Raw genomic sequence first — 20,951 nt, forward strand, 5'->3', positions numbered from 1 at the left:
ATTTCATCACATCATGACTGTTTTTTGCTTCTTTTCTTTATTTATTTTTTTCTTTTTCTAGGTGATTTTGCTCATCATCTCCCACCACTTCCTCCTCCCGTCTTCCATTCATGAGCAGCGTGGCTGAGTTTAACAGCGGCAGCCATGGATGACAAGGGCTCGGTGGGGAAGATTAGCGTGTCTTCGGACTCAGTGTCCACTCTCAACAGTGAGGACTTTGTCCTTGTGTCCCGGCTAGGGGACGAGACACCCTCCTCCACTAACAATGGTAGTGATGATGAAAAGACAGGATTGAAGGTAAGGTTGGTTGGGTGTAGGTATGGATGGAAGCACAAGGGAGAGAAGGGAGACTTCAGAGAGCTGTGCTGGTCAAATCAGACTTTAGGTTCAGTGTCACTGGTCTATTGAGATTTTCAGTGATAACAAGCTCATGGGCATAAATTCTTTCCTAAGATGCTTCTTACTATGAATAACACAAGTATAGGCTAGTCACTACTGATAATACTGTAAAGCAATAATTCTTTTCAGAACACCAGTAGGATGACAGGCCATAGTGCGCTGCCTCCTGTCTGCACTCTTTTTTTGCAATAGTAATGACTTAGGAGAGTATCTCAGGACCCACAGTATGAATTACCAAAACATTTTGATGTTTATTTTATCTATACCTACTGTATTTGTCGTCAGTGTGTAACTTGTTAAATTTGCAGGTTAGGTGTCCCAGTCCATACATAGTCCATTGTTACCAGGTTGTGTTCATCACTCACATGTCAAGAGCTCTGGTCCATCTTTTAAAAAAGAATGCAGTCTCACACTCTAACAATAAGGCTAACAATTTATTGTTTTGCTTTTTCTACATTCTCACTCTACCTTCTTCTGATAGTTGTTTATAGGTGTGTGTTTTTTACCCTTTTAATTTGCTTCTTATGGCTAAGGAAGCCGTTAAAACCTTGTTAGCGTGTGCCCATCAACAGAAATTGAGAGCACGTTTTCACAGGCTTTGTTTCTAGTGAAGAACTTGCTCTCAGAATTACATTTATTTTCCGAGTTCTTCCCCTGTGAAATGTCACTATTATTGAAGTAGTATGGTTAGTGGAAAAAGAAAGGTGTCATCCTTGCAAATCAAGCAAGCATTTTTTTTGTGCGAGCTGAAAGTGTAAGACAAGCCAGCTCATATGTTTGTCATTCAGTGTCAGCAAGATGAATACTACCTAAAAAACATGTCCCATCTGCAGTCAGTCAGCATAAAGCATGTGCTATCGTACCCTGGTATGTCTGACATACAGTATGACCTATGCGATTCAATTCAGTGCTTCACTTAGCACCACTCAGCAGAAATTAGTTTACAAACAGTGTGGCGATGCAGCTGCGAGTGCTTTGGACTCATTGTCAGGGAAAATAATGGTGTTTTGTGACTACCCGGGTGTGTCTCCATAAAGAGAACCAAGACTTCCTGAGGAAAGACCTGTAGCTACCAGCCACCATCCCACGTGTGCCTAAGGGGTTCAAGTTCCTTTCCTCACCTCTCCTCTCCTGTCCTCTCTTCCCCTTCAGTGTCCTAGTTATCACATTTCTTTTTATTGAATTTACTTAAGTAGCTGTCTCACTTGTTCATTCTGTGTCTGTTAGTTTACATCATTACTGTACCCGTGTTTCTTTGTGGAGGAAGGAATTGTTGATTTGTATTTGTAAAGGTACCAGAAGATGGTGCCAGCAGAGCAAGGATGTTGCATATTCAGTTGATAGGAAGATGCAGATACACTTTTTTCCCCTGTCATTTGCTGCGCTTGGATATGAGAGAATATGGTTTTGCATATTTCATGAGTACAGAGTCTGTTAAAGGAAAACCGAGCAGTGGTATCAGTTTTGTGCAGCCTAGTGGCGGCCGTCTGTATGCTGTCCCACACACACCCACTGTTCTCAGTTTGTAGTGGTGAAATCACTCCATTTACTGACACCTGGTCATCCAGATATCATGTATTGGTTTTTCACCAACACACTCTCGTGCACATTTCCCTCCCAGTCAGCCCATCCAGTCAGAGAGGAGTCAGTGTGTCTAAACTTGTTGTTTGTTATGCAGGTGATTTCTGAGGAAGGGGTCAGCTTTAAGGTCAGTCTCTTCTCTCACTATCTCTCTCTCTCTCTCTCTCTCTCTCTCTCTCTCTCTCTCTCTCTCTCTCTCTCTGGACCTCTTTCTTGCTTGTACCTATTTTTCTCTCTTTCTATGATTGTGATTCCGTGGTGATTCTGTCTGTGATTATTTGTGCACTATGTATTTTTGCCGGCTGCTGTGATGCCCGTAGCCAGCCTCTTAAGTTTTGATGATGGTAGTGATAGACATTCTCTCATATAGGGCTGCAGTTGTACCTGACAACTGCCCAGGCATTTAGCATCTACTTGTAAATCACACGGCCCGCCACAGTTGAATGCGTAGTAGTGCAGTTATGTCAGATGTCTGAACCTAAATAGAGAATTGACTGGAGCTGCTCAACATCAGTCTTCAAATAATAATCTTTTTTCATTATGGCACTAGACCTATTGACACTATAGTTGTACTGTAGTATCCATCCTGCTTTAGGTACTTGTTTGAGTATAAGAGAAGTGAACAAATTATCATATGCCTCTACGGCACAAATATTATTTATGGCTGTCTATACATGGAGAGCCTTCTTGAATATTCCACCATCAATAATCACATATACCACAAAGGCTGATTTGTCTGTACCTATCCCTTATTGCTCAGAACAGCAGTGCCCTCTGCAGCTCAAGTCTGCTTTCCATTTCTTACCCAACATCAGGCTGTTGCCACAGCAAGCAGAAAATGGGGGCATTGCCTCTTTTTGTGGCATTCATGGTTTGCTCTTGGATTTTATTTGTTAGTTTTGGAATAAGCTCACATACTTAGTGTTGGCATGGCTCTTCTAATGTCTTGATGCAGGTATTTCACAACTCAAACTCACATACTTACTAATCACTAATATTGGATGAAGTTTAATGAAGATATATCGCTGACCACCAACATGAAACAAGGCATCTTTCCCCCCTTATACACACTTTATTTACCCACTGCGCATTTCTTCAAAGTGTAAGAGAAAAGAATTGTAATGTAGTTGATGTAGGCCTAAAGGTTAGCTTACATTTGACCCATATGTTATGGTAATCACTCAATGATTTTATTTTGTTTAAGTATTTGTTCTTGAGTTTTTTTAAATATGTTGCTTTTTTTGCTTCTATTTGTCCCTGCACCTTGATGTGGTTGTGTTCATGTCTGTTTCTATCTGTGTGTGTATGTGTGTTTGTTTATACTCCTGTGTGTGTGTGTGTGTGTGTGTGTGTGTGTGTGTGTGTGTGTGTGTGTGTGTGTGTCAGATTGTGGGGAATGGAAGTGAGCAGCAGCTCCAGAGGGAGTTAGAGGATGTCCTCATGGACCCATCGGTAGCTGACACTGGGCTCGGATCAGAAACAGGAATGGACAGCCTTGGTGCGGGCGACCATGGCCTTCTTCCCACTACAGCTTCACCTGTACCACTAGGCTCTGACCCTCTGAGCGCACCACCACCCAAGTTGGAGATGGTGCTTCCTGTTCAGATGGCTCAGGAGAGCGAGCTGAATGAGAGGTCGTACCGAGGTGAGCAATGATGTGACGTTTCTTATCCTCTTTTTTTGTGTCTTTCGAAGCTGACACAATGGCTCTTATCTTCTAAGACATAATATTACACCCAGACGTCTGAATCATACAGAATACCATAAATCTTTGCACTTCCCTCATTGCCTCTTTCTATCTTTGTAGCAGAGAACTCTTGCCGTTTTCTGTTCATTTACTTATCCCCTCTATGCATTTCTTGCATGCATTTCACTGATCTGCTTCACCTCATTTCACCTCATTTCTACTTTGCAGAAGACATCTCAAAAGAGGAATAATGTTGATGTACCATCATAAGATCATAATAGGAGTCATAAAATAATCAAATCATTTGGCTTTTCTTTCCTTTCCTCTACTCCTTTCCACTCCTCACCCAATCCATTGCCCCCTTACAGCAGATGAATCATCATCAGAGGGCAGTCCTTGCAGTCCCATCCCAGATGAGGACAGCGTTGTGTTCAGCCAGCTGACGTATCTGGGGTGTGCCTCAGTCAACGCCCCCCGCAGTGAGGTGGAGGCTCTCCGTATGATGAGTATCCTCAGAGGGCAGTGCCAAGTTCCCCTGGATGTCACACTGTCTGTGCCAGGCGTGTCAGAAGGCACTGTCAGGTAAGGGGAACATACAGTTGCTGGTCATATAATTAGAATATCATCAAAAGTTGATTTATTTCAGTAATTCCATTCAAAAAGTGAAACTTGTATAATGTATACATTCATTCCACACAGGCTGATATATTTCCAGTGTTCATTCCTTTTAATTTTGATGAATATAACTGACAACTAATGAAAACCTCAAAATCAGTAACTCAGAAAATTAGAATATTGTGAAAAGGTTCAATATTGTAGACACCTGGTGCCACACTCTAATCAGCTAATTAACTCAAAACACCTGCAAAGGCCTTTAAATGGTCTCTCAGTCTAGTTCTGTAGGCTACACAATCATAGTGTTTTCTGAGGTCCAAGGTCAACAGGAAGTTTTAGAGCACTTCATGCTTCCTGCGGCTGACCAACTTTATGGAGATGCAAATTTAATTTCCCAACAGGACTTGGCACCTGCACGCAGTGCCAAAGGTACCAGTACCTGGTTTAAGGTCCATGTTATCCCTGTTCTTAATTGGCCAGCAAACTCGCCTGACCTTAACCCTAACAATGTAGAAGAGCTGAAGGCCACTGTCAGAGCAACCTGGGCTCTCTTAACACCTGAACAGTGCCACAGACTGATCGTCTCCATGCCACGCCGCATTGCTGCAGTAATTCAGGCAAAAGGAGCCCCAACTAAGTATTGAGTGCTGTACATGCTCATACTTTTCATGTTCATACTTTTCAGTTGGCCAACATTTCTAAAAATCCTTTTTTTGTATTGGTCTTAAGTAATATTCTAATTTTCAGAGATACTGAATTTGGATTTTCATTAGTTGTCAGTTTTAATCATCACAATTAAATGAATAAACATTTGAATATATCAGTCTGTGTGTAATGAATGAATATAATATCCAAGTTTCACTTTTTGAATGGAATTATTGAAATAAATCAACTTTTTGATGATATTCTAATTATATGACCAGCACCTGTATGGATTATTAGTTCTAGTTCTACAGTGTACTGTTACCTACGTGTGTGTATATGGAAACGGTTACATGTCATACACACAGTTCCCAAACATGCATAACATATCTCATCTTGCAAAGGTGACTTGTAAGCTATCAGATTTTTATTCATTCATTTTTATTCATGTTCTAAAAGGTTGCTGGACCCCCACGGCAGTACGGAGATTGCCAACTACCCAATCTACAAGATTCTGTTCTGTGTGCGAGGCCATGATGGAACACCTGAGAGTGACTGCTTTGCTTTCACTGAGAGCCACTACAATGCTGAGATCTTCAGGATCCACGTGTTCCGCTGCCAAATCCAAGAAGCGGTGAGGAGTTAATCATTAATAGATTGATTACTGTTTATTTTATGTGTAACTACGTTTTCTGAAGATTAATTTGAAAGATAGTAGTATAAATTTCTGCACGAAATATATATATATATAGCTATAGCAATAGCCTAGTAATGATAATAGGCCTACTACTACTCCATTATAATAATAATAATGCCTGCAAGCTCACATTAGAAGTAGTCTGGTGCTACTGCCAATTATAACAATAGCCCCTAGTAATGATAAGCGTACCTACCTCTACTGATGATGATGATGATGATTATAATAATAATTAATAATAATAATAATCATAATAGTGTGGGCCTAAAATAATAGCCTAGCCTAGATCGATCGATCTATCTATCTGTCTATCTGTCTATGGTGGTGTAATAGGGGTGGCGCTGGGAAGGGGGGGGACGGGGACGGGGGGCCCAGCTGCAATAAACCAGCTTTGGGGGGGCCCAGCTTGCAAAGGTTGAGAACCCCTGCGTTAACACAAACTCACACATACAAAAAAACTGTAACAAGCAATGCAACTGCTGTTTAGACAGTCGACTAAAGGGGGAGCAAAAGCTCCCCTTATAAATCCTTTTCTTTTTGATTAACATGACACTCCACCCCTACACACATCTATTCTGTCCACTCATATACATATACTGTATGTGTACACACTGATATTGCCATCAGCATTCAGGTTGACCTTGTCTTAAATTGTTGATCTCCCTGTGGCATGTCCCTCTGGGTCCCTGTGTCAATGTGGGAGCTTCCTCAGTGGTCACCAAGTGAATATTTCATGCACTGCAGGCTGTGCTGCAATGCACATGTACACAAATACACGCAATGCCCCAAGCTAACTTATAGGAGAGAGGAAGTGTCATTACTTATATACAGTAGGTTCAGCCGAAATAAAAAAGAGAATCCATTCAGGAAACTGGGTTAAAGTGCTGCTTCAGTGTTCACTGAACTGATTTCTCCCTCATGGAGCACTCTCCTTCAATGTCACTAAGAGCCCCTGTACAGACAGTATTTTATCAGTCCCACATCAACCTACCATCCAATAGTACACATACACATACTGAGATAATTCCCAGTAGTAATGCAGTTCTTTACTTAGCAACCGGACATCTCTGTCTTCGGCTCCCTCTTCCCTCCCTCCTTCCTCTTGCACCCGCCCCTCTTTTCCTTCCAGACCCACAGCAACAAACCAATCTGCAAAGCCTCCAGTTTTTTTTTTTGGCATCTCATTTGCACAGTTAGTCTGGAGTGAGTCAGCCCATTGGTTGCTCTAGTTATGTTCCTCACAGTAGCCTCAAATCCACTGTAAATTACTCCCAAGACATCTTAAGCCACTGTATTTATTCATTAAGGAGTTTCACTTTATTTTGAAATATAGTTTTTGGACACCATAGCCATACTTAATAAATGCACATTTATTTACAAATTCTCCTCTTTTTAAAAATAAATGTTGTGATTCCATACCCAAATAAACCTCCTGATAAATGCTGAGGCAATCACAGCTGGACTAAAACAATTTACTTGTACAAACAATCAGCTGTATTTAATCAAATTGTGAAGAGCATCTGATACACTTAAAAAAAAAAACTTTTTATTTAAACATTTCAGTCATTTTACATACTAGCACTTTCTGACATAGGACTTCATAAATTCAGTGACAAGTAATCCAAAAAAAAAATTGGGAGGTGTTGGGGTGTGTCCACAGACAACTGCAGACCGTCATTCGCTCCATTGTGTAAACATTTTTCAGTCTCTGAACCCATTGAATTATGTTTAGTGGTTTATATGAATCATTCTTTACCCAGAATTTGAAAAATAAGACAATTTGGAAAAAAGAAACTATTAATATCCTTCTTCTACTGAAGTTATCACTGTTTTGTAATCATATGCTTTTTTGGACATTCTGCGTAATTTCTTTTTCTAAACAGACTTGTGGATTTTGGAGTGGAACTGTTCAAGCAAACCACCTCCTCAGTCCTACTTTGCCTTCTTTGTGCCAGACCTCCTAGTCAGGCCCCAAGGCTAGTTTCTAACAATTCCCAGTTTTCTGGTGTTGATACAGAGCCCTGCTGAGTCTTAATACCCGACACCTCCCCTTCCCTCCCATAAACTTGCTGCTCCCGTCCAGAGATGTTGTATATCTAGTGCGGTTTGATTCAAACCAGTACGGCTTCATTACATTAGTTTCACTCAAGCGATTTGGGGCTCCTAACACATTAAATCGCATGTTTAGGGAAACAAAAACAAATTGGGCACTGATAAATAAATCCAGATTGTTGCCGTGGCATCAGTTAAAAATATCTCAAAGCTTCATGTCAGTACGCAAGATGATGCTGCCAAGTAAGAAAAAGTAAGAATATCCTGAACGGGAAGTAAAAAATAACAATCTAACACAATACCTAACAAGTTCCAGATCCTTAAAGGCCACACTTTTTTTTGATAAAGGCTGATTCCAAATCCTGAACAACTTATGTAATTGCGTTTCATAAGAAATCTGAGGGTAAAAACAGTAACATTTAAACATTGTCTGTACAGTTTATTTGCATAAAAAGACAAAAATGGTTAAAACGTAATACTTCAACTTCAGTTACATTTTGATGACAGTACAACAACAACAAAAAAAAAACTTGTTACACTTGAAAAAATTTGAGTGGGATAAAACAACTTTCCTTGTAGATAGATATTGAAAAACATTTGTTTGACAACTTTTGTGGAATCAAGTTTTTCTAAATGTTAATACATTATTAACATTAACATTTAATACCTTATTTTGTCTTGACTGTAAGTTACAGTTTGGCCGAAGAACACACAAAACAAAAAAAGGCAGAATGTTTCTCTTCTTATAAGGGAAACACTCAAATATCAGCCTAAATTACCTGTCAGGACTGATACTTCTCCAGTACAGTATCTTCCACATCCAGATTGAACTCCTTCACACCACACAGAGAATAAAAGGCCATTGGCAGACATTTGAAACTGCTCCGATTTGACTCTAGCATTGATTAGAACAGAACAACTATTCTATTGTGTTATTTGTCATAATTTCGTCAATACAGGGGGTGACCCCCATCTAACTTTACTTGTTCCCCAACTCTTACATCCAGTCCCCCGTTGTTTCTCAATAAATAAACCCCCTAACATCCGTCTACTGCACAGAGAGCATAACAAAGGCTTTGTGTTGGAGAGGTTAGAAGCTGCTTCATGCTCTGGCCTTGAAAAAGCGAGTATTGTTATTTATTGATAACAGCAGTTTCCCCCACCATCTCTCAGTCACTAACCCCCAAGCTCTGCTGTTTACCCGAATTAGAGATGATCCAAAACCATTGTGCTGTGGGCCTCAAGTTGGGGGAGCGCTCTGTTTATTATCATACACACATGTCTGTGTAGCAATGATCAAAAATTAATTGAAATACTTTTTTTCTTGACTAAATCTAAAGCACCCAAATCAAAAGTCTTGTGAGTGAAAAATTACATTTTGTGAATGTAAATAAATCCTTTGCTCCTCTTTGGGGTTGGAGGTTTAGCAGATCCCTGCAGTCTCTGGAAGGAGTTGTCTCTGTTTAATGTTAATAGGAACAATACCTCCACTCTCTAATTCACAGGCAAGTATGAGTCAGTATGTTGATTAAAACTCAAAATGCTTAATGGGTTGGAGGGTCTTCTGTCAGTAGAGTAGTGGGTCATTAGGTAAGCGTTTTTATTACCCCATAGCACAAAATGGCAACACCAGATCTGCAGAGGTTTGATTGAGTTTTTAATCAATACTAATAGCTCAGTGATTACTTTGCCTGGTGTGGATATTTTTGGGTTCCAAAACTCTGTTTAATGGTCCACAAAACAATTCAGCTACAGAAGCTGCTAAACTTGCCAATGCCAAAAAACAAGTAACATACTACAGCATTTTACCAAACTGTCTATCTCTTCTAATGGGTTTCTACTTTAATTAGCTAACTGACTTGTCAATGTTGTCTGTGTCTATATCTTAAAGTACCGGGGGGAGGGAGGTGTGTTCATTTCAAGTGCTGTTGCAATTTCTACCATCTGTGAGTAGACTAAGGTTGTGAATGGCTGTTCAAACACAAATTAATAGCAGCTTGGAGGGAATGAGTTCCACTCGGAAAAGTAGTTGATGTGTTGAAAAAAAGAGTACTCTTGTTTTATTTCAAAATTACCTGTCAAATAACATTAACTCAAGCACTTTCTGCATCTGATTGGTTTTATAGTTATTAATTAATTATAATTTATAATTATAGTGACTTAATTTTGGTTATTGTGATAAAGTGTTTGTGTGTTTCCCATTCTCCTGCAGGTGAGTAGGATACTGTACAGCTTTGCCACAGCGTTTCGGCGGTCAGCTAAGAAGGCAGTTCTATCGTCTCAGCAGCCCGCTCCACTCACCCCTGACAGTGACTTGTTTACCTTCACCGTCAGCCTGGAAATCAAGGAGGATGATGGCAAGGGTACTTACAGGTGAGACGTACATTCACGCTTTATATATTTCAATGTTGGGAGATTGAAACCATCATTTATGATGCTTACACAGTTTTGTATGCTTTGAAAGCTGAATATGTAATACCATGTCTTGAAATACTTTGGAGTGTCACAGAAGTCAGGAAACATAGGGAACATTTTTCTGTGTATTGTGGCTTTTGTCGAGACAAATAATCTTCATGTATTGTAGATGTGGGCAGACTGTTCAGTCCGCATTCTGTATTAAACACCAGCTTTAACCGTCAAATCGAGCCCTTAATGAATGTCTTTCACAATGTATGTCATTGTGAAAAATATATAGAAACCTTGAACATCTTCATCTGTAACCATTTATTTGTGGCGGCGCCACCATTCCAACTAAATATGTAAGGAGCTTTGAATGAAAAGGGCCACCAAATGTCCTGAGGATCTTACCAAATTACCCGTGTCATGCACATTAAAAACAGGGACATGCAGACCTGGGGAATGAGTGTTGTTCAAATTAAGCACACTTTTGGATGACCCAGTTACAAAAGTCACAAACCTTTCCGGTGTTGACAGCTTATGGGGTTCATACTACTCACGAGGGAAGCATCATCTTATTGATTCATATACAAAAAGAATGTGTCAGTAAATCCATCCATCCATCCATCCATCCTCAACCGATTATCCTGCATACAGGGCCGCGGGTGTGTTAGTAAATAAAAATATCACTAAAGAGAATCACTGATGGAAAAAGAAGGACTGGGGAGCCCTTCCTGTCTCACAGTGGACTGATAATTTGACCACTTCTATTAATTACGATCTCACTCTTTTTCTCACGTTGATTAGAGAACACAACAGAAAGTTCCTGTGTTTGCTGCATTCAAACCCATCTTGTTTGACCTTTGCTTTATTTTGTTTTCCCTGAGTCACTTGCGTGTGTTCACAAATAGCCCTAGATATTTACTTGACTTATTTGGAAAACAAAACAAAAAAGACCAAATAAAAAATGCGAGGGGTTATTTTTAGCCAGCACAGATTTCCTCCTCATTAGCTCTTGGTTGATTATTTTTAGGATGCTGACTTCCAAGCAAACAGCTCCCACATGCAAGCACTCCTAGACTGTTGTTGTTTCCCTTGTGAATAAGCTATGGAGGGGCAGAAGTCATCTTATGTGGGGTGATGGCGCAATGGATTCAATCCCCCACTGTGACCCATCCACCATTGTGTTCCTGTACAAGACACTTAACCCTCGTTGCTCCAGAGGCGTGCGACCGCTAAATGAATAAATGTAAATGTAATGTGCATGTGTTCTCACTCGGTAAAAGAAATTGGAAGACTGTTAACTTACGTTTCAAGTCGCAGTGGATATTTTAAGCACGGACCAGGTAAAACAACAGTGAACACACAGAGTGTAGATGTTTGTTTCAGTTGTTTGATAGGCTACGTCATTAATATGCCGATGTGCGGCTCACCAGCTGCTGTGATAACAGATCACGGGTGAAAATATACGGAAAAAAGATGAGTTCTCTGTCTTTTAGGCGACTTTATAAAACATACTGATGATGGAGAAAATGGAGCAGACGGGGGGAGAGAGACAGAGAGAGGCGGGGCAAGCCGAGCGTTTACCTGAGGTGTAGGTGTGTGTGTCAGAGTGTGGGGAGAAGAGAATTCCGAGGCAGGTGCAAACCATACTTAAAAACATTAATAAAAATGTTCGTGGTTAAAACCTGCTTTCACAGGGTGGTATAATGTAAACATTTGAGATTTTTATTTGCTATGGGGTGGGGGTTTTACAATAACGATCGACATCATGATGTCTGTCAGTCTATCAGCCCATCCCTATAATGTATGTAGAATGATATCTGTAAAAAAAAATAAAGTAGAATATTTAAATCATCTTTGTATATAGAAGCCTGTTTGTCTGTAGTCAGAGGACATTACATTGTAAAACCATGACTCAGTCAGATAGTGTAGTTGACTAAGCTGGATCTGGCACATTAAATCCCTGCTCACAAAGTTTTTGTGATCTAAGCACTGCCTGAAACTATGGCAGGTTCCAAATGTTTGCAATAGATTTCAAATTGATTGATGTTTTTTTTTTTAACTCAAGAAACTCTACTTAAGGGTTTCTTCAGTGTTTCCTCAGGAATTTGTGTCAGTGAAGGTTTGGAGAATGTTGATTACTGTTCCTGTCTCAAAGCTCGTTCTTTTCCTGTTTGAAAATGGCTCTTACGCACACTTTTATTATGATAAATGGGTCTATTATGAACATGAGCCTTGGTCTTCTGGACTGGCTCTTATATTTCAGAACTCCTAATGGTTTGTCACTCTTCTACACCCCTCAGATCATCAAAACAATCCCTTTTAGCCATTCCACAGTCGTATGAAAACAATGGGTGATCGTGCCTTTTCAGTGGTGCCCCCGAGACTGTGTAATAAACTACCCCTGATTATCAGATCATCCCCCACCATCGAGAATTTTAAGTCTCATCTTAACATTCATTTTTTATTCTTTGGCATTTGAGTCTGTTTAGGGGAACCTTTGCTTAACTGTCTTGCAAGTGCCTTTTTGCCTATTGTATTGCTATATGTCATTAATGTTGTTTGGCCTGTTTTAATTTATCTGGTTTAATTGTTATTTATTCAACTGTAGAACTTTGTTCAGCACTTCGGTCAACTTTGGTTGTTTTTAAATTTGCTTTATTCCTTGACTTCATTTTTTCAGTCAGACTGATCTGAGCTGATTGACTGATTAGTGATACATCTGAGTAATCTTGTTGTCCAGCTGAAGAAACCCTCTAGTGCTTAAATTGGATGTGCTAGTTTGTGTGTAAACTGCAGGATTATTGTTTCTTTTCCAGTCCAGATAATTAAACAGGATAATTAAACTGGTTGTTTAATTAATCAATTAAATTATTCAATTAATTATTAATAATTAATTAATCAATTAAACAACCTGTCTTGTCAGCTTGTGGTCAAATAATACCTAAAATGTCTTTAATGTAATTCAGTTACTGTCTAATGATTTAAATGATATTTAAATCTGCCTTACTGTGTCACTGTCAAATGTATCACTGGGTTTTTCTCTTGCTGATAAAAAAATTTATGTTTCTTGTTTTCACATGTTCAGTGCTGTAGCAAAAGACAAGGACAAGCAGAGCTTCAAGCTGCGTGCAGGAATGGACAAGAAAATTGTAATTTATGTCCAGCAGACCTCCAACAAGGAACTGGCTATTGAGAGGTAAATAAAGCACAAACACAAGCACATGCAGTCACACACTCATTGCGCACACAGAAGACATCTTCAGAAAAGCTTAAGAGTAGCATCCACTAGTAAACTATAAAGTGCCATAGCATCACTTAATGTAAATTTTAGTTATTTAGTGTAAGGGTGCGTGTCCACCAAATGGTTTTTTTCTGACGCCAGCGTCTTTTTTTCAATTTATTCCAATGGGAGCGCTGTGTTTTTCCAAGCTGGTAAAAACTCCAGGAGCGCTGAGTGTTGAGCACTGAGTCTTGAGCACTGAGTTTTTTTTCTGGTCACTGAGAGTTGAAAAATGTTCAACTTTGGGAAAAACACTGCGCTCGTCACTATCACTTTTTACCCAGCCGTCCAATCACAGTGCAGGAGGGGCGGGACAAACACCGCACCGAGCACATCCGATCTTGAACGAAACGGTGTGCCTACTCGCCAAGACTTTTCCTCGCCGCAAAATCGCATGAATCCATGTGCACTCATGTTTCAGCCTTCTCTTTATTCAGAGCAAGGGCCAGAGCAAGTAGGCCTACATACTTTGTGGTGACATTTTTACATTCAATAAAATTAAGTAGCCTACCCTACTTGCAGCACATTGCCTCCATGGAAATTATGTATCATAGCAACCACAGCATCTTGAAAAAAACCCACTGCGCCTCCAAAACGCACCATAGCGTCCCAGCTAGGCGTTTTCAGAAGAGCAGGTGGCTGTTTTCAGCTGGCAAGAAACGCTTTGGTGGACACGGGGCCTTAGTGTATTAGGGTTCATTTAAACAGGCTGCTGGGTCCTTATGTTTAGTGCCCTTTTGAAGTTTCATATACCAAGAGAATCGTTTGGTATGTAGGCAGCACTACTTTCAGAAGATTTATTCTGCAGTACAACGACAGCCATATCTCTAAACATGATAAAAGCACGCAGGAACAATCTAGATTAATGTAACCAACTGAGGGAACAGAGGATGTCATTTTTTTGTCACTCTGGAATTGTCCTGTAAAAGGAAAATATTTAAGGAGAGAATCTGTCATGCATTTACTCAATTTGCTGCGGTTGAGATGTGTCTGCCTAAATGACGACCAGACATTCATGAGAAAGGAATCACTCAGATATATTTGATAAACACACACCGGCAAACATCTTTACATCCGCACGTCGGCTCAGCCCATGTCAGGTTTTAAGTGTTCCGGCACATTTGTGAGATGGTGATTGATGTGAGTCTGTCGCTGAGGCTCCCTTATTTTCCACGGTTTAATAAATCTGTTGAAATGTAAACATTCCTTCACTTTTTTTCATGGTGGTTTGTTATTGTTTGATGAACCCAGAGAAGGTAAGGATTGAAGTGCTGTGTTTAACATTCTCCATGTTCTGGTCTGTGTTAGAGGATCAGTCCAGGAAGCTATTTGCAGTCACATGTGATGGTTAAAAACTGGTTTTACTTTATAGGGAGATTTATTGTTCTGCATCTGGTTCGCGCTCTTGCTCTGTTCTTTATTCCCTCTCCCTTTTTTCTTACGTAATTCTATTAGTTTTCATTCTGCGTATGTATTTTCATGTTTATTGATGTGTGCTTTCTTGTATGTTTCCTCTCCAGGTGTTTCGGTCTCTTGCTCAGCCCAGGGAAAAATGTCAAGAACAGCGACATGCACCTGCTAGACCTGGTGGGGGACTGTTTTCATGTGTATGTGTGCGCTGTCGTGCAGTTGTGTGTGTTTGCTAACTTCTTCTCACTCGCGCCCCCTACAGGAGTCAATGGGAAAGAGCTCCGACGGGAAGTCATACATCATCACAGGAAGTTGGAACCCCAACACGCCTCAGTTCCAGGCTGTAAATGAGGAAACGCCCAAAGGTAACAGCCAAACATCTGTCGAAAATTCTAATAGAAATGAGTTTACAGTTATTATTTCCTTAGGCTAGTTGGTTGTTTATTGATTTGTGTTTTCCCACTAATGTTTGACACATGTCCAAACACTTTCCTCTGGTTGCACAAATCCTCGACTCAAGCTGTGAAAGAGCAAAATTATAGCTGCACTAAATAAGAATGGCAACTGTACTTTGCTGTTAAAAAATAATGTTGCATAGAACACATAAGCTACAATATTTGAGCAGACTGCAAATAAATATTGCTGGAAAATTGATGATGAATCACAGACAGCCACACTAATAGACCCAGGCTCTGTCTTTGTTCCATCTTTGTGCCTCATGCCGTTCATGCTACATCCACATTCAAACACAAAAAGTCTAATTCATTGTTCATTGTCACTCAGTTGTTCTCGTAAATAATTTTCAGTTTAAATATGTATTTGTTATAGGTGGGGTCATGAACTGAAGAGAACGAGTCACTTAGGGATAACATTTTAGCTGTTTTTTCTTTGTTTTTCTAGATAAATTCATGTACATGACGACAGGTGGACCTGGTGATTACAGAGGTTGAGGAGCCGGTCCGTTTTCTGCTGGAGACGAGGGTCAGAGTGTGCTCCCCAAATGACAGGCTGTTCTGGCCCTTCAGCAAGCGTAACTACACTGAGACCTTCTACCTTAAACTACGACAGGTATGTCAAGTCATGGCACAGTTTCCCATCCATGATTGAATCAACGCAAGCGATGGTGAATTGCTCTAAATATCAGCTGTGACCTGCAGTTTCTTAACACACTTTATCTGACGTCTTCTCAATGCATCTCTCCTCAGATGGAGCGTAAGGAGCGTAAGAGTCCTGCCTCTGACACACTGTATGAGGTGGTGAGTTTGGAAAGTGAGACTGAGAGAGAGAAACGGAAGACCACAGCTAGTCCCGGCATCCTGCCCACCGGGCCGGGTACCATGGTTCCTTCTCCACCTGAGGATGATGAAGAGGAAGGTGATTGGATGCTGTCTTACTTTTGTCACTCAGTATGAGATTTTTATTTTATTAAAGGCACAAGATATAGGGTAGCAAATAAATTATATTATGTAATTCATGATATAGCAAAAGGTATCATTTGTTATTGAAGCTATATAAAAATATTCTTTACAAAAATGACCACAGAAAACTACAGAAGAAGCCTGACTAGCAGAACCATATGAAAGTGGTTTGAACTTTTTGATCCTCTATATCATGTCAGACACAAGAACAGCCTTAAAAGCGGACACTGAGCTGGCAACATAATGTAACTTACGTTTTGCTGTTACTCTGGAGGGCTGAACAATTGTGGTATCCTCGGTCAGGACTGACCTCATTCAGAAGCATGCACCTCCTAAACACAACAATAAAAGTATCACTACCCAGCAGCATGAACTTAGACACAGTAAACAAGCATAAAACCCAGCTGAATTATGCTGCATACTTTCAGATATTTAGCGTTCAACATTTACAGCCCTGACTCCATGCTTTACATAGAAAATTAAGCCTCCACCCCCGTGGGGCTTTACCAGATATAGACTTGTGGTCCGCAGGAGTCAAAATCCCGTGGGAGGTCAGACACTGTGTTACAGAACTGTTTGTACTGTATCTGCACAGAGAACTTTGCTAGCAGTTGTGTGTGTATTTTTGTATTTTTTGTGTGAAGGTAGGAGTAAGTAGGTAATAGCAATGAGAATAAAAGGCAGAGAGCATAAATTAGGTAATTTTTGTACCCGCCTGTGTGCTAGTCTTTGATCTACTGGCCTTCTTGGTACAGTTTGGTCTCACTCTTGGACTGCATATCCATTGACTCCTCCTCTGTTGTTCTGAATATTTCTATACCATAGGTACATATAGATAGTACAGTTTTTCCACTGATAAGTATATAGTCATTTTTATTTACATGGAAATGGAGTATTTAAAGTGTAAATCTAAAGATGTAAGAAAGAAAAGGACAATAATGGATCTCACTTGTTTTTCACCTCTGTGTGTCCAGATAACGATGAGCCGTTACTCAGCGGGTCAGGTGACGTTTCCAAGGAGTGTGCAGAGAAGATTCTGGAGACCTGGGGAGACTTGTTATCTAAGTGGTAAGGCTTTGTTCCCTTGTTGTTCCTTTGTCCTTCTACTTTTATTGCTGTTGCAGTGAATGCACACACACACACACACACACACACACGCTTGTGGGGTTTAGCAGATGTACTGTATGTGAAAGAAAGGGCGGCAGGCAGGAGTTCTTGATAAGCAGCTTATTAAGATGGCTTCCCTCTCCCATTACTTCATTTGTTTTTAATCAAAAGCTTGTGATGAACTGAGTAGAAACTGCCTGGACTTTAATTAGCTGTAAGTTTAGGTCCACACACACACTGTCTTTCTTCATGTATATTCTTCAGGAGAATAGAATAATTTGGTTGAATTTGTATATATATATATATATATATATATATATATATGATTTGTTTTACCTTTATATATGTTCGTCTCAATATATCTAATTTCTTTCTTCATTACTTACTATATTTTGGTGCTTATAATGTCCTTTTTACAATACCAAAAATGTTGACCATTGGAAAACTGAATGTTTTGGAGGTATTTATGTCCCTCTGTAAAGATAATTCTTGAAGAGAGTAATCATAAGACTAGCCTGTCATAATGCCAGGCTTTGTGCAAATGATTGGTCATTTTTTGTGTGTGTTGTGCCATTGTGGGATGTAGTGCTCAGGGAGCACAGAAAGGCCAATCACAGAAAGCCCTTTAAATCTTATGCCCCTAAGGACCAGGCCTGGCATTACTTACGTCACATGCACGCACACAGCATGCACACAACACACACACACACACGTACACAGTATACTTTTGTTTCCCTTCTTGGTCTCAACAGAAAATGCCACTTATTGCATAACCTGATGCTCGGAACAAATAAACCAAAGAATCTCTGAAAATAGAGAGAGGGATAAATTAAGAAGGGGGGGTGGGGGGGTGAGAATCATCAGGGATTTTCTGTCAACTTCAGTCAGGCGACAGTTGGTAGGTAGATACAGCTGTGCCTCCAAGTTTACCTTCTCTCTCCATCTCTAATTCTGTCTTTGTTACTTGCTAGTGGGCCGGCAGATGCCTGAGTTCATTTCACACTGCGTACTGTGTAAATCACTCTCTGACATGGAGTGCTTCCCCAACAGCTTCAACATTTAAAATGTGAATATTAGGAAGGAAAGAATGCATTAAAATTTGCCTCTTGTATTGTTGCTGCTATTGTCTATTGTTTTCCAATCATGCTAAAAATAGTGCCAGGGTAAAATAAAGCAAAACTAATGTAGAAATGTGAGAGAAAAAAGTAGAGAGGTAAAGAGTGGTACACATTTTCTGTGCAAGAACAGCACATATTTTACATTCTGAAACATTCTGACTTTGAATGTATCCCTTGTTGGAAGTTGGACTGGCACCTTTGAAAGACTGCTATACATGTACAGGAAATCCTGTGGTGGTTGGTGATAAAACTCGCACTCATTGTCAGGATCTTAGCCCAGCAGAGGAAATATTGCAGATGCACTAATTGCATAATGAGGGCGTTATGAGCGTGCCATACTTTTACAATTGTTTGAATAAGCAGCACTAAATAATGTCACAATTAGTATGTCAACTACCATGGTTGATCCTTCCTCGCCTCCCTTCTCTCAGGCATATGAATTTATCAGTGCGTCCCAGACAGCTGCCAGCTTTGGTGCGGAGTGGCATTCCTGAGGCTCTCCGTGGGGAGGTGTGGCAGCTCCTGGCAGGCTGCCATAACAATGACCACCAGGTAGAAGAGTACCGCACGCTTATGACAAAGGTAAGAGCACACAAAAGGATTGTCTTTGTTAAAATCATCAGGACACACTAAATTCCCATGATCCCCTAATGTTGGTGGTGAATTGGAAAGCTGTCCTTCCACAAGATGATACATACAAAAGCTCCCCTAATTTTAGGATGCATCAGCCAGCTGTCCATCACCTTTGATGATTTCTTAATCTTTGTAGCCGTTTTAACTGATTGTTTTTACACTTTTGATCTCTTTAACTGAAACACATTTAATTCAAACCGATGTAATTTCTGTTTTTTTTTTGGTTTGTGCTGGCCTGAGCATGTGTTACTGTTATTGTCCTTGGCAACAGTTTGGTTAAGATTTACTTCTTTGAAAGTACACCTCTGGGGCCATTGATGGCACAGATAAGTTCTTCTCTCATGTGCTTCAAACATGTGATGGTAACCACTGCTGCTGCCCTGCAGTGCGTGCCAGCTGATTACTTTTGGTGTCATCCAAGTAAAAGGTTTATACATTTTATTCAAGAAGCCATTTGTCATGTGTTAATGGTTCTGTTAAAGCTAATAATCCGGAACTTTTTTGCCATCTTATAAACAAAGGAACTAATAATCTATGTAACTTCCTGTTTTTGAACATTAAATGTAGGCAATCATATTTTATGAGATTAGCTGTGTTTCTTTTAGCTGCAAAAGTCAAGAAAAATGTAACAAGAGTAAGAGACAAGTAATATCATGTGTGGAGTATTCAATCCAGTTTGCGAATTGAGCCTGGAACTTAATTATTATTATTTCGATAATGATAATTTCAAGGGGGGTATTTTTAACATTAGTTTTGTCATTTGCTAGTGCCTCTTCCTATGTGCCCTTTTCTGCAGACCTGTGTCAGAGAGTGTGAATGTTTGTCTGTTTGACCATGTGTGTAAGCACCAGAGGTGACTTAACCCTGCTGTAGATGGTTAGCTCCCCCTGTATGCTGAGAACAGTGTGTTAGTCTATGTCCTTTTTTTTTCTGGCCGCAGCTCTGTCCACTGTTCTTATGTAAAGGCAACATCCCCGGGCAGCAAACTGGGTCCCAGGTGGTGACAAGATGTTGGTCTTGCCCTTTCCTCCCTTCTCTGCTCCCACTCTCATTTTCTTCACCCTCCCTGACCAGAATTCTCTTCTTCTCTCCTCCCTCCCTTTCTCTTTTGCCATTTTTGCCTTTGTGCTTTTCTTTTATTTTGCCTTACATATCTGGCATGTGATGATTGCAACTTTGGATACTTCCAAGTTTAAAAAAAAGGATACACTCAGATAGAAGGTTTACACCAAATAAATAACTTTCACTCTGCCAACAATAGCAGCGGATCACAATGCTTCTGAATTGACCGCCTTTAGACAGAAAGTTGGAAAGGAATTTATTGCAGAAGCACCAAAGCATTCCAGGTTTGTACGTCAGCCAAAAAACACACAGAGAAAAGTGTGGAGAACACGTGCAACTAATCTGATACTGACAGATGATTTGCGTTTTTTTATTTAGTCTCTGTAGAGCAAGACTGGGCAAGGTAGCCAAGAACAGTTAAAGAGCAGAATGACTATAAATATGATGAGGAATGAGGAATGCATAGAGTAAGTTACATTGATTTTTTCCCACACTAGAAATAAGATGTGAAAAACAATGTGAATGCAAAATGTTGAAAAGAGTATTGACATGTATTGCATAACAGTACTTGGCACATTATATGTTTTAATTAAGAAAGAATTTTCTTGCACATGTTTGTATTGTTACTGGTACTAATTAACGCTCATCTTCTCATGTACTGATTCCTTATTATCCTTTTTAGCTCCTGTTGTAAAATGTATACATTGTGTACACAATGTGCTATACTCATATGCCAGCTCGTAATTTGTTTTCTGTGCTTTCTGTATTCAGCCTGTGACTGTGTGCATATCTTTGTGCTGTATTGCACTGTATACATATAGTGTCCTAACTAGTGCGCTCTTTTGTG

At 40.0% G+C, this 20,951-nt stretch overlaps 1 protein-coding gene across 1 annotated transcript in view; it reads left to right on the forward strand.

The window, feature by feature from the left end:
• LOC119914278 (rab GTPase-activating protein 1) overlaps positions 1–20,951 on the forward strand; it is a 64,285-nt gene that overhangs the window by 188 nt on the left and 43,146 nt on the right. The window contains 14 exon segments of the mRNA XM_038733481.1: positions 62–297; positions 2,078–2,107; positions 3,367–3,625; positions 4,036–4,249; positions 5,384–5,558; positions 9,886–10,046; positions 13,162–13,272; positions 14,877–14,943; positions 15,029–15,131; positions 15,667–15,688; positions 15,690–15,834; positions 15,972–16,140; positions 17,159–17,252; positions 18,841–18,991. Of these exon segments, the coding sequence (XP_038589409.1) occupies positions 145–297; positions 2,078–2,107; positions 3,367–3,625; positions 4,036–4,249; positions 5,384–5,558; positions 9,886–10,046; positions 13,162–13,272; positions 14,877–14,943; positions 15,029–15,131; positions 15,667–15,688; positions 15,690–15,834; positions 15,972–16,140; positions 17,159–17,252; positions 18,841–18,991 (1,854 nt within the window). The 5' untranslated portion in view covers positions 62–144.

Source organism: Micropterus salmoides, unplaced genomic scaffold (assembly GCF_014851395.1).
Source record: "Micropterus salmoides isolate LMB-PRFRI ecotype aquatic unplaced genomic scaffold, ASM1485139v1 Ms_hic_scaffold_20, whole genome shotgun sequence".
NCBI classification, from domain to species: Eukaryota; Metazoa; Chordata; class Actinopteri; order Centrarchiformes; family Centrarchidae; genus Micropterus; species Micropterus salmoides.